Source organism: Pezoporus wallicus, unplaced genomic scaffold (genome assembly GCF_028554395.1).
Source record: "Pezoporus wallicus isolate ANWC-B61680 ecotype Strahan unplaced genomic scaffold, APGP_CSIRO_Pwel_v1 contig_593, whole genome shotgun sequence".
Lineage (NCBI taxonomy): Eukaryota > Metazoa > Chordata > Aves > Psittaciformes > Psittacidae > Pezoporus > Pezoporus wallicus.
In genome coordinates, this window is record NW_026642342.1 from 1,152,065 (window position 1) to 1,174,579 (window position 22,515).

Consider the following 22,515-nt stretch of genomic DNA (forward strand, 5'->3'; position numbering starts at 1 on the left):
GGATACTGCATTTGCTGTGGGGAAAAGCAGAGATCATTTTAGGGGCTCTCAGAGCATTCTTCCCTGCACAGCCCTGCTGGGAGGGGGGACTGGGAGGTGCTTGCACGGCCTTTTGCTTCCGCCTTTGCTTCCATTTATGCATGGGCACGTCTGCCTGCTATTTGAAGGGCCATAGTGAGCATTAAATGACAACTTAATGAGGTGTGGGGCTGTTTGCAAGGGATGGAAGGCTTGGTGGTGAGCAGAAACTTCCTGGAGGTCTGGAGCCCCTGGTCCTGAGGAGTTGGAACTGGGATCGTATTATCTGGCTTCTGCCAAACAGAAAAGGGCTGAAACTGTATGGAGCAACATGCTGTGATAGCATGAAGGCCACCATGCTTTTGTGTACCCTGTAGGGGTGAATGAGTGGGTGCTGTGGGCTTTGAAGGCTCCCTGGCAGTGCCACAGAAGCATCCTGGGATTGGTTAGGGGCGCAGAAGCCTTGCATGCTCCCGAGCACCCTTTCCTTCTCTCTTTGGGGCAGTTGCCTTGCTCTCCCTCCCTCCACGGCTATGCTTACCTCTGGAAGCCAGGCTGGGCCAGCAGCTCCGGCAGGGATTTTGTTAGAGCATTTATCAGTTGTAGCAGGGTGGGGAGTTCCTGGTCACGCTTCTCTGGCTTCCCATCCCAGAGCAGCCAGCAAAGGGAGGGGTGGGAAGATTAATAGGAGTCTCATTTCCCTCATGCAATTGCTGGAGCAGGCGTGGAGAGATTAAAAACAGCGGTCCAGCGGCAGTTCATGTTCCTGGGCTGATTTTTATTTCCTGACCTTTATTTCTCTGGTTGCACCCATTTTCCTGGCACTGTAAAGCTGCCATGAGTACCTGGGAAAGGGGAACGACGGGAGGTGCTCGGCTGTGCCAGCATCTCCTCCTCCTGCTTGTTCGAGACACAAGAACTGAGGAAATGAATCTGCATGTCTGCTTGCTGCAAACAAATAAATAAAACCTGGAGCATTTTCCCCATCTGTTTCTATATGTTGTTGCTCTCGCTGTTATTCTTCTTGTGTTTTGTTGGGTTTTATTTTTAAAGACTGAAAGTGGGGATATGTCAGCTGTATTACAGCTTCTAAACATTTCCCACCAAATTCTCCATCTGAAGACCCCTAGCAGACTAAACCGGCTCAAACAGTGTGATTTTTATTTGCTTATATGAAATCACTCTGACAAATAACAACTGTGTGCCAGGGCAACTCAGGGCACCAGACAGATGCAGTGCATAAAAGGGGATGTCTGGTGTTGCGGGGCGAAGCAAGTAGCTGCGAACAAGTTGAATGGGACCCACTTGAAAAGCCCATATGGAGGTTCTGGAGGAGAGGGTGGGCTCTGCCTGTGGTAGGAGTCTTTCCCCCTGTCTCCTGCTGCTTCCAAGGAGTTAATGCAAACTCACGGGCCTGGATGGGGTTTTGTATGTGCATGTAATGACTCCTTGAAATGCAGCATCCTTCTTAGTTTTTAAATAGTTTTATTTGGTAACACTGTTGGGAGGGTCAGAGATGGTAGCATGGGCTTGGTTCAGGCTGAGACTCTGCAAAGAGTGTTGTCCTGCACCATTTGCTCTGGAGTGAAGCTGTTCATTAGATGTATTAGGGCACCTGCTGCTTTATTTCTGAGCAGCTCCAAGGGTCAGATGCATGTTCTGTGAACCCAGCCGAATGTTTTTCTGTGGCTCCAAGCTCATAATGTCATCGAAAACTTCAGGAGTGAATAGTTTGCTTTCCTTTTCTTGTGTTTCTTCAGAAACTTTGATGGATACACGGACAGCGACGGCCGAGCTGGGCTGGACCGCCAACCCGCCTTCAGGGGTAAGTGTTTCTTGTCCAGCTGATCCTCACATGATCTCATGGGGTTCTTATGGGCTATTTAACTTAAAATGCAGGTGGGGAGCTGAAGAAGTTGTAGTGGGAACAGTGGTGCCCCATTGGGCTAGTATGGGACATCTGTGCAAAGCTGCATGGCTGGTCTGGGGCTGAGCATCCCTTCCCTGAACCAGTCTTGGGAGTTCAGCAAAGGTGGTCTCTATCTGCTTGGTTTCTCCTCCCCTGCCTGTCTTCTTCCCAGGTGAAGGGTCCATCCCCATCACCACTCTCCATCCCTCTGCTCACGCCTTCCCTCTCCCTGTGCCAAAAGGCTTGTAATTAGGAAACATTAGTAGGCTCAAAACAGCTTTCATACCTGGAACATCATCCATAATTGCACTCGGCAGTGCTCTTCCCTGGCTATTAATGTCACTTTTATGAAGTAATGAGGAACAAAACACCCTGAGGCACTTAAAACATCTTTTTTATATAATACGAGCCTTTGAGGAATGGAAGCATAAAATAACCTGACTCACATTCCCCTGGCAGAGAAAGTGAGAGACTCAGCCAGTGGGGAAGAGAAGTGGTGGTAGGAGGAGATGTGAGCTGATAGATGGGCATCATGGTAGTACAGGCATCTGATTAGGCAGGGATGAGTACAGCAGCAGAGTCTGTCCCCAGGGCCTCCAGTACATGTCACCAAAGGGGAAAGGATGCCAGCCTGCATCTTCATTAGGGTGTGACTGACTTGGCCAGATCCTCGAAAGAAATGAGGCTGCACACCTTTTGCTCCAGGCATGCAGTAGTCTTTATGAGCTGGTTGGTTACAGCTCTTAGTGTTAGGATTTGTCCCATTTAATAGCTCACAACAAATATTAGGGGGCAAATTTGTATCACTTCTTGGCTTGTCCAGTGATAATGGCCAGTATTTGGTCAAGCCTCTCCAGAGTGTGGGTGCCAGGGTTTGCAGAGTGTCACCCATCCAAGCAACCTGGCTTAGAGATGCTAAGATACATGTATGAATTTCTGCTTGTTAGGGAGAAGAGTAGCTGCCATCTATAAATGGAACCTTCCTGCACCTTGGGGCAGGAGAGAGGGGGTGGGGGAGGGGCTCCTGGCTACTGCTGGAGTGTCATCTCTTTCTGCCACATTCCTCTCATTCCTCTTGGGGCTGGAGGTGCAGAGATTTGATGAGCCACCTCTCTTGACGCTGGGGTTGCCATCAGCGTGGGCTGTGTGCAGGCTTTGAGTCCCTTTGGATAGTGGTATCCCCCTGTGCTGGGCTGAGCTCTGAGAGTAACTGTTCACCCTGGCTCACAGATGTGCCCTGGGGCTCAGCGGGGATGCTGACATTAGTGCTGGGGCTCAGATGCCAGCTGGACAGCAGGGGCTGTGGTCGCTGAGGACTGGCTGCAGTGGGGTGTGGGCTGTCCTTCTGCTCTCCCCACTGGATGCACTTTAAATCTCAGTAGAGACAGAGAATAACATTGTCTTAATCTCCAGCTCCCTGTGAATTATTTAGTGGGATCTCGTCAAAATGATGCATTTGTTGCTGTTAGAGCATTGATGGCAGCAGCTGCTGGCACTGTGGGTCTTTCCAGACACAGGCACCTGCTGCTCTTCAGTGCCTGGTTGCAGGATTCATCCCTTGCTGAACTCAAGGGATTCCCAAGGGAGCATATGGGTCTGGCCCCAAACCCTCAGGAGGGTTTTCCAAGTGGCATTACGTGTTATTTCCAGCACCATGTGCTGGGTGCTTGAAGTGTGGGTAGGGTCTGCTGGCAGGTTTTGGCTCCGAGTTTTGAGGCTGTTTACAGCCCTCCCGCAAAGGAAAGCAGCAAAGCTCAGGAGATGCTCCGTAGAAGGATCTGGCGAGAGAGCTGGCTCCCAGATGGGCACCGGGAATAAAGGATAACAGGTCATGTCCCCCCTCCCATGCACCTGGCTGGGGTGTAGGAGCTGGTGGGTGGAGTGAAGGGAAGGATTCCCTCAGCAAAGACAGTGGAGCTGGTGTTAATGCTGGTGTGAGTGCAGGAAGAGAGCTTGTCATCCGGTGTTGATTGGATGACAGGGCTGTAATGCACATCCCAGGTGGAAACTGGGACCGGGGAACAATGCCAGCCCCCTTGGTTTGGGGAGAACCTTTCTCATGTGAAAAGGTGTCTGATAATGAAAGGGAAGTGAATTCACACATTTTGTCCATGGTGGAGAGGGTTTTTTTGCAGTGCTTTCATGGTACAGAATGAGAAGGGAGAGCACTCAGCTGGATGTGTGAGAGTTTATTGCTGTCTTGGTAAACATTGTTTAACAACAACATGCAACCCTGAGCTGTGATCATTGCTTAAACTTAGTGGAGCTGAGTAGGTGGACCCAGGAGCAAGCATTCTGCTGCACTTCTTGGCAGCATGAGGAGGACCCTGCTTTGAAAACAAAATAAGAACCTGTGATTTTTTACATCAGGGCTGTGTTTTACAAGGGAGAAGCTTGCGGAGTAGGTGAGGAAAGTGGTTGTTAAATGGAAAATGGAAGATGGCAAAATCAGGGTTACAGGATTGGTTGTGGTACATGAGCTCTTTGGGAAGACTCAACGTGACAGAGCAGGTTGGCATCACCCATCTGCCGTTGTATCCCCATGTAGGCACAAACACCCAGGAGTGCTGCCATAGCATCACTCCTGGAAGTTATGCATGATATTCAGAGTGCTGTTTAAAGATTGTCATACGAGTAACGCTGTTATGAAGAGACTGTAAACATGGATTAGTTAGAATGAATGGATTATGAGGTTGTAAATCAGTCTGTAGGACTCTAATGCCATCACAGACTATTCACAGTTTGCCGCTGTCCCTTAATTGAAATTGTAGCCTGGATTATATTAATGCCCTTCTATAAATCGAATTGCAAATCTATATTCTGTCTCTCTGCAGCAGTGATGTTTTATTTAGTTAGTTTTCTTTCCCAGGGGAAATGATCCCATCGTGCTGAGAGCCTGGGGTCAGCCTCACTCTCCAGCACATGTGCTGGCTTAGGCTTTAATGAAGCTGTATCCTTGTGTGCTGCTTTTCTTCTTACGTCCCCATACCTGGAGTGTATTTCTTTCCATTTTTACATCTTCTCAGGGCAGCTAAGATGGTTACATGGAAAAGATGTTCAGATGGGAGCGATGGAGGGAGACAAGCAGGGGCAGGAGGGTGAGGATTTCTTCTGATGCTGTCCCAGGTGGTGTTTCTGCCCATGCATCCTGTTGTGTGTCCCTGACTATGTTTCTAGTCTCTTTGGGGCTTTAGGATTCTCTTTCCAGTCTTGTGCAGAGTGAGTAGCACCTCCATGGCTCATGGGCCACTGCCAGCCCTTCTACCTCCATCTTATCACTTCTCCCTTCTTTCTGCAGTGGGAAGAAGTCAGTGGCTACGACGAAAACCTCAACACCATCCGTACATACCAGGTGTGCAATGTCTTCGAGCCCAACCAGAACAACTGGCTCCTCACCACGTTCATCAACCGGCGTGGAGCTCACCGCATCTACACCGAGATGCGCTTCACTGTGCGGGACTGCAGCAGCCTCCCCAACGTCCCTGGCTCCTGCAAAGAGACTTTCAACCTCTACTACTACGAGACAGACTCTGTCATTGCCACCAAGAAGTCTGCCTTCTGGACAGAGGCACCCTACCTCAAAGTGGACACCATTGCTGCTGACGAGAGCTTCTCCCAGGTGGACTTTGGTGGCAGGTTGATGAAGGTGAACACAGAAGTGAGAAGTTTCGGGCCCCTGACCCGCAATGGCTTTTACCTGGCTTTCCAGGACTATGGGGCTTGTATGTCTCTGCTGTCTGTCAGGGTCTTCTTCAAGAAGTGCCCCAGCGTGGTGCAGAACTTTGCCATCTTCCCAGAGACGATGACAGGAGCGGAGAGCACCTCTCTAGTGACTGCCCGTGGCACCTGCATCCCCAATGCTGAGGAGGTGGATGTGCCCATCAAACTGTACTGCAATGGGGATGGGGAGTGGATGGTCCCCATCGGCCGCTGTACGTGCAAGGCTGGTTATGAGCCGGAGAACAATGTGGCTTGCAAAGGTAAGGCTGATTTTGGCTAACAAGGTGCTTCTATCGGTTTTGAGCTTTGCTTAACAAAATGTTTGTCCCCAGACAAGCTCCTTTGGGTAATGCCTGTTGTGAAATGGGCTCTGCACCGTTTACCTGCTGCGAAGCAGTGTTGCTCTGGGGACCAGGCAGGGATTTGGGAGCAGTCAACCTGTGTCTTCTTAGTGTGCTCCGGTCAGTCCATGGCCAAACTCCATGAGCAGTTGCTGCTGCGAGCCCGCTGGAAGCCTCCTCTGTGATCTGTTACCTTCAAAGTGCCGCGCAGGCAGAGCCGCTTTCATCTGCCTTGTTATTCCCCCAGCAGAGCTGCGGGAGCCGGGAGCTGCTGTTGGGCCCGGCTGCAGCGAAGCTGCTCTGATTTTCAGCATTAATTGGTTTGAATTTTTTTTACTGTGTTTTTTGGCTTTCCCCAGCCCGCTGCTGCCTGCTGGAGGCCTCCATAGCACAGGGTTATAAATATAAAATATAAACAGCACTCGCTGCTTTTCATCTCCTTTCGCTGTTCTGATGAATATTTCCCAACTACTGTTGGAGGATTGGCTTTATTTGCTGCCCTTTCTGTCTCTTCACAGTTAAGATGGTTTTGTTTTTTTTTTTTTTGTATGCTGTTTGGAGTGAGGGAAAAGGAGAGGTCTTTTTGCATGAGAAGCTAACCTCATTTCATTAGTGCTTTCCAGAAGGTAGGCACCACCATCTTGGGAAGAAGAAGGTTAAAGACAGGTGTCAAAGGGCTTTAGGGTTGGTTTTGGAGGAGGGAGAGTGATGGGAAGAGGTCTGACTTGAACCTCTTTTGGTGCAGGTGGCAGCAAGTGTAGCAGGCTTGGATGTGATGCTCCTTGGGGTGGCCATCATGCGTGTCTTCTTCATGAAAATGGCGAAGTTAGGATTCAAGCTATGGAGAAACTTGTTTGTTCATCTGCTTTAAACCTAGGAACTTGTGTAGGTGTTCACCATGAAAAGCTACACTCCTGCCTGGCCAGTGTAGGGACGGCGATGCCTTCCTGTGCCAGGGTTGCAACAACTGGGAAAGGACCAGAGTCCTTGCTTTCCCATCAAGTAGCATCGCTGGTGGATCCTTTCAGTTTTGTGGTTGATCTTGAATGTGATTTTGCTCCCACTAGGAGATGGATTCCCATGAGGATCTAAAGTGCTCTGTTGGAGGGAGGGCTCTGCAAACCGAAGTGTTTCTGGCGAGACGTTCCTCTACTATTGAATAAACAAACAGAAAGCGCACATGGTTTTATGGCAAAATGACATTTTCTCGTCATTGAAAAATAAATAATCATTTTAACTAAAGACTGGAATTGGGAAATAATGTCATTTTGCCAGAAATGTGGGGAAAACGATAATGTAAAACTGCTGCAGGTTTCAGTGATGTTGACCATTCTATCTACTGCTGCCTGGGGTGGTGGAGAAAGTTGGGGTCTTGAATGCTTCTAACTTCCCAGGAGGAGATTGTTGCACCTACCCAGTGCTTGTTGTATGGGACAAGGCAGAGAATGGGGGATAGGAGGACACAAGATTCTACAAGAAATCTGGAGGGGGGCTTTTTACAAGGGCTTGTAGTGACAGGAAAAGGGGAAACAGCTTTAACCAGGCAGAGGGGAGATTTAGGTTAGATATAAGTTCTTCCCTGTGAGGGTGCTGAGGTGCTGCCACAGGGTGCCCAGAGAAGCTGTGGCTGCCCCATCCCTGGCAGTGTTCAAGGCCAGGTTGGACGGGGCTTGGTGCAACCTGGTCTAGTGGAAGGTGTCCCTACCCATGGCAGGGGGTTGGAACTGAATGAGCTTTAAGGTCCCTTCCAACTCAAACCATTCTAGGACTCTATAAAGAGGCATGGGAGCAAACCTGCTCAGGGTGGGCATTAGGCCTATCTCCATGGCTTCTTTTGTTTCCTTTTCTCATGCAAACCCCAAACCAGTCATGGTGTGTTTATGCCATCAAAGCTGCGCTGACCAGACCCCTGTACATTGGGAATTTGCTGAGTTCTCTGTGCCACATCACTTGTCTCCAGCTGTGCTCTCACTCCTCAGCAGTGCTGATGCTGAAGGAGAAACCCCTTGTGCTGCCCTAATGTGGGCTCTGCAGAGCTTCTAGTGAGCATTTTGCCTTGCATGGGGAGCATGCTTTGCATTCGGGCTCCTTGAGGGAAAATTCAGGATTCTGTCAGGCCTAAGGCAGTAGAAATGTGTTTTATGGATTGACTGACATAATCTGGGATCCTGAAAGGCACCAAAGTATGCTGTGGATGCAGACCAAGCAGGTGATTAAATAGCACCAAGCATATGTGTGATGATGAGACGATGTTTTTTTGATGATCCTGTGGGCACTGTTGGGTGCTGGTATGATGTTGTCTTTAGAGCAGAGCTCCCATAACTCCCCTCTCCCAGTCCTATGAGAGTATTTCCCAGTTCCCGTGTTGGGGTGATAGATGAGAGGCTAGGGTTGTAAGTGGGACCTGTGAGTTTGAAGTTCGCACGAGGAACCCAAAACCGCTAAACCTGCCAGCCCCTCCTGAAGGTTCATTAAAACCAGTCCTAAAAGCCTGAGCCAGAGCTTACGTTAGGACTGCTGGAAAAATTAACTGCATTTGAATAGAAATCTGACCTTGGGTTGGACTCCATCTTCTCTGTAGCTCGTGTGCACCCTTTGGCCAACAAGTTTCTCCTTGTAGCCCTTTAGACCTTGGAGATACTGCAAGGCCCTGGGCACACTGCTGCCCTTCTGGTGAGCATGAGGTGTCACATCACAAGGTTTAGCCATAATAATTTGTTGGTTTTCTATTTGTCTTGGTGCTTTTGAAGGGATTGCATTCCTCTGCCGCCTTCATCTGCTGGGCTCACCTCGCAGAGATGCTGCCAGAATTAGACCCCAGCTCCCAGGAGCCACGTGCTCCTGACATCTGCTCAAAGCCTTCGTCGGCTTGAGATGAGCCACTTAACAAACCCAGGGGAATTGTCACCAAGGAAAAAAGAAGTAAAAAATCTCTTGGTATTTTAAGGCTGACAAAATGGGCTTAATTCTAAAGTGGTGGGGAAAAATTAGGGTTGAATTGTTTAGCCCCCCCCTCAGTCCTCTCTCATCCCTCCCACCCCCAGGGATAGAGGCTGCGTTTGTCATGGGGCTATTAGACTGGAGTGGTTTCGTGCTGACAGCAGAGCTCGGGGCCGCTGAGGGATTCATTAATACCAGCTTTTATCGGCACTTAGCCGTTCGCAAAAGGCACAGGCAGGATGCAATCTTCATCTGGGGGTATTTTGAGTCCCGAAGAGATTATTGTTGTGTGTTAGGGTCAAAGTGATGAGGGGTCATTACCAACACATCACTAAGGTGGGGGTGGAGGGAGGTTTTCTTTATCCATCTTGCCTGGTTTTCATTTCCATCCCAGGCTGTTTGGGTTTGGCACAGACCTCCTGGCTGGTGTGGAGTTGTGTTGCTCTCATATGGGAGATGGCATGCCATACCCTAAAACCCACTGGACTGCCTACCCCATCCTCTTCGGCATCTCATGCCCGTGAGAGCTTGTGGGTCAATGTGAAATGGAGGCTGTTACTGAATTCAAAATGAATAATTCATTTGGTGCGATAGCCCATGCTCAGTTCGGGTTGATATTAAATCCATTCATCTTGCTCTGCTCTGTCCCTCAGCCTTGCTTTATGGCTTCCTTGCATGGTCAAGGTGTAATGCATCATTTTGCTGGTGAGGAGGTGGGAGGAAAAGCGGGAGTGGGGATCACTGGGAGGCCAGGGAAATCATTTGAGACCTTGGATGAGCGTGCTGGGTGGATTTTGCTTGTTCTCCTCAAGGAAGATGATTAAACCCTTTCTCTGCTGGTGTTTTACTCTGAAACCTAATGATGGCAAGGTAACCCCTCGCTAGAATGATGGCAGTTGCGAGTGTCTTGGCTTTTATCCCTTTTGATTTTGAGGATGGGGCACTGTACTTTTGTCCTCTGGAATCACGCGTTCTTTCTCTCTGACCTTCTCAGTACCAGGCGATAATTCAGTTGCACAGAGAAGCCAGCGAAGAAGTCTGGGTCTGAATCAGCTTTGTGCTGAATCTTTTTACTTTATAAAAGATTTATAAACCCAGGGAGAAGGGGTGAGGGTGGTCCTGCTGCTTCGCAAGCTTCTCTTGCCTTTGTGTTTTCCCTACTGGCAAATTCCTTTCGTGGTGTGGTCAGGAGCATCCAAGCTGCTGCAGCTTGGGATAATGAACCGACCTGCTTGCTTGCAACAGCTGAGCTAGCAGGGGTGGCAAAATAAAAACTAAACCCAAACCACAAGAGCAAAGCTGGGCTGTGATGCCTGTGAGGCAGAAACTGCTCCTCAAGCATTGTTGCTCCCAGGCATCCCAGCTTTCTGCAAGGCAGCCAGTCCCCTTCCCCATCTGCAGGTCCCCCAGCCCTTTTTCAGCTGCCATGCACCAGGCTTTGCCAAGACTTTGCCAAAGCTTTGTGTGTGTGTGCGGGTTTATTTTAGTGATCTGCATCCCATTGGCTTCTTTGTCTCCTTTCTGTGTTTGGCCTTCTCTCCTTCCTTGTGCACGGAGGGCTGGATTTGGGAAAGGAGTTGTGGGGGGTAAATTTCCTACCAGTGGAATGTCAAGGAGCAAGCAGCCCCATGCTAGTCCCCCCATTATCCTCCCTTCCCACTGAGCAGCTCTGGTGATAATTATTGATTTCCATTATTTATCCACCACAGAAGGCTGGAAACAATAGCGGAGCATGGGATTTATAAAGTGATTTTGTTTTTAATAATAATTAGGAACATTTTGTAATTATTAGTAGAATAATTTGCTAACACTTAAACCCAGGGAAGCATCAAGTTTTCCAGATCAAATCATTGCTTGTGCTGAGAACTGGGTCTTTTTGTTCTGTCTGGCTGTGCCTTTGCCTACCTTTTTCATGCACCATGTTCTGATCCAGTGCCCCTGTACTGTGTGTGGCACCCAGTAGAGGTTTCATTGGGTGAAGAAGATGATGATGGTTTTGTTGCATGGGTGGATAGCAGCAAGGGAGGCTGTGAGCTGCCTCACTGTGTCTTGGGGATACAGAGCCCTCCTCCTCTGTGCTTTGGGGTATATCTGTTCCGGGATGATGCAGTTTCATGCCTAGCTGCCCTGGCACCTGGATCAGGGTGAGCACTCCAAGCATTGCAGGGGCTGCAGAAAGACCTCACTGCCTCTTTGCTTCCCCACTGCTTTCTCTTCAGCATCTCATTCCAGCTTGCCTGGCCCACAGGTGATCTCTTTTTGAGCACTTTATCCTCTAAAACAGGAAGAGAAAAACAAAGAGGTAAAAAGAAAGTGTTTGCCCTGCCCATCTCTCCTTTTTCCTTCCCTTGGATTTGGTTTAGCGGAGCCACAGCTTCCCAGCTTGCTTTAGGAAGTGCAACCCTCTCCCCATCCCTGGTTTGGTGGCTGTGGCAAGGTGGAGGGGTTGGAGGGGTGCTCTGGTGTCCCTGGGGCGCAATGGCACAATGGCATCTGGCCCTGTCCTATGACAGGATATGTGATGGGGCTGGCAGCGTCCCAGAGCGGGATGGGTACATTGAGGGCTGGGATCCCTATGAAGAACCCCACCTGCAATCTTAAATAATTGGGCTTAAAACCTGCTTTAAGCTTCCTCAAGCTCTTTCCCGGAGACCAGGACAAGGTCAAACAGTTTGTTTCCAGACCTTTCTGTCTCAATCTGTACTTACGGACACATGGTCGCTGCACCAGCAGGGATGCGTGCCCGACAGCTTGGATGGAAGGGAAACTCTGCGGCTGCAATTGATACTCACGATCCTTTAGGTGGCTTTGTGGGGAAGACGTTTCTTTGTGTGTTTGGAAGTGGGATTTCAAGCTTTTCTCCACTTCAACACCCAAAGAACGGGTGGCTGGGCAGTGTGCTGGCACACTGGGGCTGCACTTCTGCTCCCCCAGGGTTTGGGTGCCTGGTAGACATTAACCATCAGAAAACCTGATTTTAGACCAAAGTGAGAGCATCCGTGCACCCTTCCACACCTAATGGCAGCAGAGAGTGTTTTATTCTGTGTTTAGCTGAGCCACAAACCTCTGACTACTGAGAAAGTGGCAGCTCTCCCAGCTCTTCCCAGGGATGCCAGAGGGAGGGATGGAGGGACGCTCCCCTTTGTTGGAGGGGCTTTGCCTGGCAGCCATCTCCCTGCTTCCACCACTGGGTGGAACAGGCAGCCCAGTTTTACGACGGCCACGCTGCAGAGGGGAAGCGTTTGAATCATTGCGCCTCCAAAAAGAAAAAAGAAAGAAAGGGAAAAAAAAAAAGTGTGATTTTTCTTAAATTATGCCTTAATGAAGACATCCATTAACCTCTGTGATAATTTTGCAAGGAAAATGTCCAGAAAGCCTTGCTAAATATTTTTTCTAATGAGTGTGATGGGTTTTAATGGAAGTCTTAATTAGACATTATTAGCCAAAATGTTCCTTTGGTGGATTCGGGCCCTTTCCTTTCCCACAACACAGGGATGGGGAAGGACCGTGTGCCCTGGATGCTGCTGTCAAGGATACTCGGGCACTGCAGCTACTGCTCTCTGGCTTTGTCCCCATATCATGAGCAGGGTCTGAGTGATGTTTGCAATCCAGACCCCTCCAAATGGGAAGTGAAGGAGAAACCTGGATAATGCCCAGGAGAAGATGTGAGTGGAGGTCAGGCAAGCATCACTAGCCTGGGCTGCCCTGGCCGCACTGTCACTGCACGTGGCCTCAAAGGGAATAGGGAATGGCCCCCTAGCTGTATGGGGGGGGTGTGTGTGTGTATGTGTGTGTGTATTTATTTTGATGCAGTATTTTCCTTCTCAAATTGTCCCATGGTCCATTTATGTGTTTTCCCTCCTTATAATGGGAACTTTTAAGTGTTAATCCAGTCTTAAAAAGAAAAATCCCCCCTTGATTTCCACCCCTCCAAGGGTGCTTTTCATGAGCCTGTTTACAAATGGGAGCATAAATCTGCTTCCAAACCCTTGGCTTGTTAATGGTCCATCTAAAAAGCTTTCTGTGGTAGCTGAAGTGTGCTTCCTTGGGGATATAGGGGTGCAAAGCTCTCTGTATGCTGCAGGAACTGCTATGGGCACATGTCTGTGCATCCATGCAATGGTGGGGCTGCAAAACCCGCTTAGTTTTCCTGACCTCCTCTGCTTACACTAGCCCAGGAGACCCATCTCTCACCCTGGCCTCGTCGAAGGCCCTTCCCTCTCCGGCTAGTGTTGGGATTGTTCTCCTGGACAATGGGAGAGCTGTGAGGAAGCACAGGATCCGGCTCATGTCCTGCCCCTGCATTGTTTCCATCCTTGTTTGCAAGCAGTCAGCACCTGGCAAACTCGGTGACTCAGCCCGGGGTGGTTTAGAGCCATTCTGTAACTTTTTCCTTTTTTTTTTTTTTTTTTTTGCTTTTTTTGAGTCACGAGAGTGCTCATTTGGGAACAGCTCTAGCTGGAACCTCTGCTTTGAAGATGGGCTGAGAGAGCTGGGCTTGTGCAGCCTGGGGAACAGAAGGCTCTTGGGGAGACCTTAGTGCAGCTCCAGTGCCTAAAGGGGCTACAATAAACATGGAGAGGGGCTTTTTACAAGGGCTTGTAGTGACAGGACAAGGGGGAATGGCTTTAACCTGACAGAAGGGGGATTTAGATTAGAGACGAGGAAGAAGCTCTTCCCTGTGAGGGTGCTGAGACGCTGGCACAGGGTGCCCAGAGAAGCTGTGGCTGCCCCATCCCTGGCAGTCTTCAAGGCCAGGCTGGACGGAGTTTGGAGCAACCTGGTCTAGGGGGAGGTGTCCCTGCCCGAGGCAGGGGTTGGAACTGGATGAGCTTTAAGGTCCCATGGAACCCAAACCATGATTTTACTGCAGTTTTTTTTTCCAAGGGATGGGCATCTCACCCATGTTTGGGGCTGTGCTGCACTGTACAGCCCATGACAAGCTCTTTAGGAGTCAACATGTCTCCCAGAAAGCTAGTAATAATAATTAAAAAGGGAAAATAAAGGAGTGTTTTTACCCCTGCTGTCTAGTAATAATAATGATAAACTGGGCATATTTTTACCCCAAGCCATGGGATAACTCATTGGCAGTCCCTTGTGCAGGATGTTTGAAAGCTAGGCTGTGCCCTTGAGGTATTGTTGAGCTTTGCAGGTCTCCTGCAACCGCTGGTTTGGGAAACAGGCCTTAGCTGATGATGTTCTATTAAGTGAAAGACCCATTGTGTAAATGCAAGCCATGGAAAAGCCATGGATGTTGTGGAGCATGTCACACTGCTGCACCTCACACTGCTTTCCCTGGGCTGTCAGAGGGGTTTTTGCATGTGTTGGACTTGCCAGCCACAGGGCCTGGGACACTGTGTGTATGTGCAGAGGAAGGGTGGAGCCCACCAGGGTGAGGGCTAAAAGAAATGAGCACAGATTACTGAGGTTTTAATTTCCCACCCTCTCCAAATCCCCTGCATGTGCTGCCTGGATCGTTCTGCACCCAGCCGGTGACAAATGGAGCGGTGCCTTGGGTGTTAGCTCTGAGTGTGTTAAAAGTGGTCATTTGTCACACCTGGTGTCTTGTATCTCAGAGGATGCGTTGAGAGTAGGAGCGTGGTGATTAAATCAAAGCATCACTGGCGCACTTAAGCAAGGCTTTTGGAGGAGGGCTGGGGAGCCAGAGGAAAATCCATCCGTCTTCAGCCAGCGCAGCAGACTAGCAGCCAAGAAAAGATCCACGCCTTGTCTATTGGAGCATCAAACCAAACGAAGTAGTCAGCTGTGGGTGCCTCAAATTAAGATGTGCAAACCTGGACGAGGAGGGAATTGATGTTCCTCCACACTGCGCTCCCAGGGGAGCCTCACACAGCGAGCAGCAACCAAGGAAATGCAATTAATGGCATGGTGTGGAACTGCATTGCTTAGTTTTCATGTTAAACTCAGGACTTAGCTGCTTATATGGTATTTCTTGTATGAAAATGGCTGTTAGGAAGGAGAGAGCTGAGAGTAGGAGCTACCAGCTATTGTGGTGATGCTATTGGTGTGGCTGCATCCTGCATGGTAATCGCTGACCTCCCAGTGGCAGCATCCCTGTGAGCAGGGAGTGATGCTTGGGCTAACACCATCTCTTCTCATCTCATCTATTGACTTCCTGGGGCCTCTCCAGGATGATGCTCTGGTCAGTGTGGCAGAGCTTTGCCATCTCCTTGGTTTTTTGGGTGAGCACGGGGCTGTGTGTCACCTCAGAGGTGATCTCAGGTCTGGTTTCTGGGCTTTGCTGTCTAAAACTGGTCCATAAAAGCAGAGGCTTCCTAGGGAATTGATACACAAGGCGAATTGAAACGAATAGGAATTGAATTTCTACCCTAGCTCAACTGGTTATCCCCTTGCTGGTTCAGCAGCCAAGAGGGTAAATTGCCTTTGAGTTGAGATTGATATCGACTTATTTTGATCTGATTTTCTTATTTTTATTTTTTACTATATGTTACTGAGGCACTTAAAACCAATTGCTCAATAAACCTACCCTGGACATAGCTTTGGGATGGGTTGATGCATGCCAGCATGGCACACAGGGAGCTGGTTGCTCTCTTTGGGAGCAGGGATTACTTGATGCTTGCGGGGTTTGCTCTGTACAGAATATACATAAGTGATGCTCATATATAGAAATAATAGTAAATTGCACTCAGCTGTGGGAAATATGGCAGCTTGCTGCTGAAAATGCCACCCGAGGGGTGGAAAGCTTATGCTTTTGTGGATTAATAGAAGTAGTTTCCCAAGGACCAGGGCTTTGTGCAGGCAAGTAGATGTGAAGGCACGAGCAGAGGGTGCCTTTAGTCCCCTGATCAGTGCTACATTTCCCTTCCCCTCTCTGTGCCTGGGTAGGAAGGTGCCTTTCCTCTGAGGAACAGTAATTATGGCTTGCTTGGTTATAAATATTCATAGGGGAGCTCTCTTAATTACTTTTCTAATTAATTCCACACATGGGGCTCTTGGGGGGGGGGGGGAAATGAGGGATCTCGGGGAGCAGTTGCGCCTTGGCTGGGACATCTTCCCCTGCTGAATCCATCCTCCCATGCCAAAACCATCCCTGGGCATGGTCCTCAACCAGTCAGTCAAACTGCAGCCCCAGAGGCTCATCTTCATCAGGATGGCAAGGTCCTGCTCCATGATGGGGCATCCCACCACCCCAGTGCAATGCAAGGCACGATGTCCTCCAGTGTCATGGCGTGAATGCATGGAAGCCGTGTGTCCACATGTCCCTGGCTGTGCCAGCAGTGCAAACCTGTCCCTGTAGCTGGAGCTATCCTCCATCCTGGGATGACTCATCTTCATGGTGTCAGCACTAACAAGGAACCACTTCAGCTGTAATTAATAAGCACTTGATGCTCTCTAGATTGAGGGGATACTGCGTGGTGTGAGCTGGCAAAGGAGGGAAAGGTACTTAATTAGTTTCGATTAAGAGTGGTGGATGTTTGCATCCCAGCCAGGAGGGGTTTGTGCTTCAGGGAGCCCAGGGGCGATGCTGCTCCAGTTTCCCATTTGGGAAGGGTGCTGGAGTTACGTGTGACATTGGTGGCTCCTGAAATCCCCAGGGGGTTTCTGCTGGTTGCAAAGCAAAGATGGATTGTTTTTAGGGTCTTCTAACTACAGCCCCTTCTAGCACCTCTGTATCTGAGGAAAGAGCTAGTCTCTGAGATCCACCATGCATTTTTGTGGCAGCTCACTTTCCTGCTCATTAGGTGGCTCGATTGCTCACGTAGGTGTTGAGTGGTGAACGGAATGTGCTGTGAAGTGGTACATCAAAGTATCAGCTCTCCTGTACGGCTTTCAGTCTGTGTCTATGGGCTCCTGGAGTCTCACATTGCTGCAATTCATGGGGGAAATAGTCTCATGCCATGAATTCTGTATTGAGACCAGTGCCCGGGGTAGGAGTAAAGCATCTTCTGGGGCTTGTATTTTTGGAATGTGAGTCCTATCCTGAATCTTGATCCCCCCACTTGTTTGCTTCAAATTCATCAGGAGATTCATTGCAAGTGACATTGCAGTGCTGGAGATGCATTTGCTCACCAGCACATGTCTTGGTGGTACCCTTTCATGCTTGGCCGAGTCGACCAGGATTGATGCAATCTGATGGCCATCAGCATCACCAATGTGACACTATGAGCATCTCTTGCCTTCGTAGCACCAGCCATCTTTAGCTCAGCCTTAGTTTTATCATCCCCATTAAAACCAATAGTGCCCCAGGTTGTGAGGGTTTTCCCATGTGGCTTCTTCCCCACCCCTTAGCTCTGGTTTTAACATGCAGCAGAGATGTAAATATTCATCTGTCGCTGGTAGGGGCGGGGAAGCCTAGGAGCTGTCTGTCTATTTCCATGGAAAATCAATCTCCCTTTTCCTTACATCTCATCCCCAGGGAGAGCTAGGTCGTGGCATTTCATTTGCAGCTACTATTCAGGTAGCTCCTGGCCCCTCAGCCCATGCGGTTTGGGACAGCGATGACAAAACCAGCCCTGTCCTGCTTGCACGGCTGACAGCCCGTGGCAGGCTCCAGCCGCTAAATATGTTTTTAAAGAAGAGTAGAAGGTTAAATCGCCTCAAGTCATGGCTGAGAGATTCATGCCCCCTTCATTTGTTGACTCAGAATAATAAGCTTGGCAGCATTAAGACTGTGATGAGCAGCTGGTGCCCATCACCACTGCGGCCATGCGACTGGTGGTTGCTCTACTGTAAACCTTCCAGCCTGTGCAGATGAATTGTGTAGTGTTTGATCAAATTATTCAGTGTTTGACCACTGAACGTGGGCGCTCAGAGAGGCAGTGCTAGCCTGATCCTTCCCTGCAGTGCCTCCTTGTTCACTGTTTTTGAGAGCAAGGCAAGTATCCCTGCTCCCTTCAATAGCGGTGCTTTAATTCCCAAGGGGGAAGATCTGAAACACTGGGGAGAAATGGAAGTGGGCTTGAGGGTTTCCATGAGCTGTGCCAGGTGCCCTCCAGCCGCGTTTCATGCCTGATTTCCCATGCAAAATTGGTGGAGCAGAAGATCTGGTGTTGTTATTTCAGTGTCAGGTTTATGGAAAAAGGGGGAAGTGGTGGGGAAGTTGTGGTGTGAGAGCAGGTGGCCTCAGCCTGGCATGAAGTGGAAACTAAACTGGAGCAAAACCCAGGTGGGAGAAAAGTGATCTGCAAAATGACTTTCAGAAGTGGGTTTTTTTCACCCCCTGTTGTCTGTTTTGGAGAACAAAGCAAGTTTCCCTGCTCTGCGGTGAGCTGGCAGCCCTGCAATGCCGTCTGCCCAGGGCATGCACGCTCTCCCCTTTCTCATCCAGCAAATGGGTCTGGGACAGATTTCATCTTTAGACCTTCAGAATCCCTCTAACCATGAAAAGCAGAGAAAGTCAAGCCCAAAGTGGTGGCTAAATAGGCAAGCATGGACCTGTTGGAAAGATGGGTGCTGCAGGCACGTGGGAGCCAAACTTGGCTGCTTCCATGCCCTACTCGAGGCTTAAATTCATTGTTTAGGCTCATGGCACTACCTAAACAGTTCTTCTGCATCCAGAGATCCTTAATCTTCCCAAGCCTGCTTTCCTGGAGGAAAAACACTTCTGGATGAGGATCGGCTGAGTTTTGCTTGCAGCCAAGCACACACGGCTCAATCTGCAGGCACCTTGTTCTGCCCTGGAGGAGCAGATCCTTGGTTGATGAGGGATGGGATTTTCGGGAGAGGCAAATGCAGACGCACCCACACTCTGTTACCTCTGATTGGCTTCGCACAGCTACCTGCAAGTGCCACTGAAATCCTGCCCTGCTTTGATTGATTCCTGATCTGTGAGAAGAGCAGCAGCAAAAAAAACCCTGAGAAGGAAAAAACCACACTGAATTTTACTTTTCTCCCAAGAATAAACCATGGCAGGCCAGGAAGCTGCTGACTTCAATTTACATGTGTCCCAAGGCAGATCTAAACCCATTTCTCCAGAGATAAGGGTCTGGTTTGATTAACCATCTGTGCCATGAAGAGCCAGGGCCTCTTTCCTTTACACACTGAGGAGAGATGCAGCCTGTTGCCCACAGGATGCAAACCCAGATGCTGGAAGCTCGTGTTTATCTCATGAGTTTTTGCCTATACAGTGTTGAAATACAGAAAGGCAATGGGACGAGGCAGGCGCTGTTTGTAATTAGCTTGAGTGAGCACTTGGCCTTGGGGCAGGAGCAGCTCTAAGTGGTTTGGAATGATGAGAATTTCTGTGTTTGGCTGCAAAAATGCTGAAGTTTGCACCAAAATGTGGTTTTTATCTTTCCCTGAGATGTGGCTCTGTTGGGGTGTTCTGTCCCCAGGGTGCTGTGATTTCTGGCATTACTTGGGGACTTGTAGTGAGCTTCCTCCCTGGAGGAGCACACGTCTGTCTGAGGGGGTGGGGATGCTCCAGCCTCCCTGTTTCTCCATCTGGGTCATGCTACTTGCCCTGCCGCAATGACTGGATGTAGGAAAGGAAATTTGGTGGCTGACCGGTGTTTCAATACTGGGTCTGACCTCTCCCTTCTCAGCATGGTCAGGAAGGCAGGATGCGTGTGGTGGGTACCCTCCCACCCCTCCTTGCTGGAGCATAGCAATGCTCCTAATAAAGAAGCCTCTTCAGTTTAGTTTGCAGATGCCTCATAGTGGTTGGCATGGCACCGGTGTTACTGACTGCCTGCTGAGCTTGGTGAGGCCATGCCAGGGCTGAGGTGCTCAGGAGAAGCACTTGACTTGGTAGAAAAGGGAACTGGATCATTTAAAAAGTAGCAAGGAGGCGGGGGGAGGAATCCTAAACAACCCCAATCCCTTTTCCAACAGAGATGCAGGAGGGAAGGGATGATGGGAGAACATCAAGTAGTTAAACCTCTGGCAACAAGTGCCTGCTCCCTGCTTGGATGTCTGTGGAGAGGACAAAAAGAGGGGATGTGGTATCACCAGTCTCCTGGTGCTTCCTGCCCCTGTAATCACGACATCCTCTAAATGTTGTTCTATGGCATGCAGTCTCAGTTGGATGGTATCTTTCAGCTGAAAGCATCTAGGAGGGCTTCCTAGCCTGTATGGAGGCAGTGGGACAGGGAGGAGAGCTGCCTTGCCACTAGAATTCCTATCATTTGAGCTAATCAGTTTGAAGGCTGAAAAATTGATGGGCTTTCCCCTCACCTTCTTTTCTTAGTGTGCTTAAAGATAAATGCATTTGGTGTGGGCAAAGGGGTTTCCAGTAAAGCATCTCTCTCTTTATTTTTGGTTTCACTGAAAACTCATGAGCCTCTTGCAGAAAGCATTTGGTTTAGGGGCAAGTTTTTTTCCTTAATGAAAACTGTCATTTCCAGAAGGGGGGAGAAATGGCCTTGAATCCTTTTCCAGTGGGCTGTAAGTGCAATGAGCTGCAGTTCCTCTTTTGCTCATGGCTTGTGGTGTCCTCAAGTGCAACAGGCCACCTTCCCCGCTACCCATGTCCTGGGGGTGCTGGTGGGTGACATCCACATGTCTTTTTGGAGCAAGGCTGGACCATCTGGGCTCTTTATTGCCTTTGCATGTGGCAGTGCTCTCTGCACCTCCAGCTTGCTTGAGGGCGTCACATTCTGCAGCACTGCTATTTCTAACCCATCTCTTCTTACCTGCTGTGCTAGTGTTGTGGTTTAAGCCCAGCTGGTAACTCAGAACCATGCAGTCATTTGCTCATCTCATCTTCTTTCTTCCCCCCTGTTCAGGCAGGATGGGGAGGAGAATTGAACGAATCAAAGAACAGTCCAGTAACTAAAGTATAATAGAAATCTACTACTAATAATAACGGAAATAATAAAGGAAGAGAATATAAAACTAAAAAGAGAAAGGGAAAGAAAACAATAAACACAAGTGACGCACAATACAATTACTCACCACCCACTGGCCGATACCCAGCCCAACTCAAGTAGCAATCTGGGCCCGGGTAACTTCCCCCAGTTTATACACTGGGCATGACGTGCTGTGTTATGGAATACCCCTTTGGCTAGTTGAGGTCAGGTGTCCTGTCTCTGCTTCCTCTCTGCTTCTTGTGCCCCTCCTCACTGGCAGAGCATGAGAGACTAAAAAGTCCTTGATCAGGGTAAGCATTACCGAGCAACAACTAAAACATTGGTGTGTTATCAGCTTTATTCTCAGACTAAAGCCAAAACACAGCACTGCACCGGCTACTAGGAAGGAGGACAAAATAACCAGAACAGCCACCATAACCACAGATGTGCTTAAACACAATGAGCTTGTCCTGCAAAGGCATTGGACCCAAAAGGGAACCCAAAACAAGCATGAATTTGTGAATACCTGGCAAATGTGGTTAGGTTTGCCCCACCAGAGACATCAGAGGCATGGGAACAATGAGGCGGCGCAGGCTCAGTTTGCTGTGGGTGAAGGAGCTACGGTGGGGTACCAGTGAGGGGAGGAGATGGGCTTACTGAATGGCCAGCTAAAATCTGTAATTCTTTTCAGAAGCTCCTATTTTAAAACCTGATAAGGAAAACTGCCACTCCACATCCCCAGGGAGCTTTAAAGCAAGTTAATATAGAGGAGATGTCTCCTTTCTTTCTTTTCTTTCTTTCTTTCTTTCTTCTTTTTTTTTTTTTTTTTTACCAGACTAAGCTTCCCTGAGAGAGTAATTAAAAAGTGCAAGTTCCAGGTGCTAACCGAGAGGATTTAGTTTGAAGAATGAAATGCTTGGATGCCCCTGCCCTTGTGCCCCTTCTGCAGAGCATCTGGTCTGTTAACGGGTGGCTTAGCCTTGGGTAGGAGCAGGGGTGGAGGATCAGAGTGATCCCATTTACCTCCAGCTCTTTCTAGGTCCCCAGGCACCTGAAATATAAGGGTGCAGGATACAGGCTGTTAAGACAGGAGAGTTACCAGTAACAGTTACAAAGCCTCGCAGTGCTGCTGTGTGCCGCTACTGCTGAGTTTTCTGCCTCATCATTTCCAAACACACCCGTAATGCTTAAACACAAGGAAATGGATAGTTAAGCACATCATTAATCTTATCCAGCCCACATAATCAACAATCAATTAATTCTTCTCTGAGCTGGAGAGATGCAGATTGCGCCGCAGCCTGGGCACTGGCAGAAGGAGCACGTTTCCGTAGGGGAAAGCAAGGCAAAGCCTCATCCCGTGCTTGTCCGAGGTGTTAAAGTGGATTCAGACCTTGCCAGCTCTGGGAAGCTTTCTTGCAGCAGCCCTTAAATCAAGGTAAACATTGTGCTTGCTGATAATGGGGTGATTTATTGCTCCCTCCTGGTCTTGAGCCCTCTATCCGAGCCTTATGCTCAGACTGCGCATTTACCATCTGAAGGGTTATGGATCCCATGCTGCACGGGTCTCTAAATCCCATTATGGCATTGTGGGGGCTTGAGAGTTCCAGCTTCATCTTCAGTGTGAGGTCATGGTTTAGCTCCCCCAGAAAGACGGGAGACACAGGCAATAGTGAGAGCAGGGGGCTGCAGCTTGCAGCAGCTTGGGAGAAGAGAGAAGGCATCCACCTCCCCTGACACTGTGGAAGACTTTAGGCAAGCACAGTGTAATTATAGGAGAGGAAAAGCTAATTGTTATCATTACCAATGAAGAGCTACG

At 49.2% G+C, this 22,515-nt stretch overlaps 1 protein-coding gene across 3 annotated transcripts in view; it reads left to right on the forward strand.

The window, feature by feature from the left end:
* Window positions 1-22,515, forward strand: part of EPHB1 (EPH receptor B1) — a 77,627-nt gene that overhangs the window by 22,615 nt on the left and 32,497 nt on the right. For all 3 annotated transcript variants that reach the window (XM_057428997.1, XM_057428996.1, XM_057428998.1), the window contains exons 2-3: window positions 1,779-1,843; window positions 5,226-5,907. In XM_057428997.1, coding sequence (XP_057284980.1) covers window positions 1,779-1,843; window positions 5,226-5,907 — 747 coding nt within the window. The remainder of the gene's footprint in view (window positions 1-1,778; window positions 1,844-5,225; window positions 5,908-22,515) is intronic.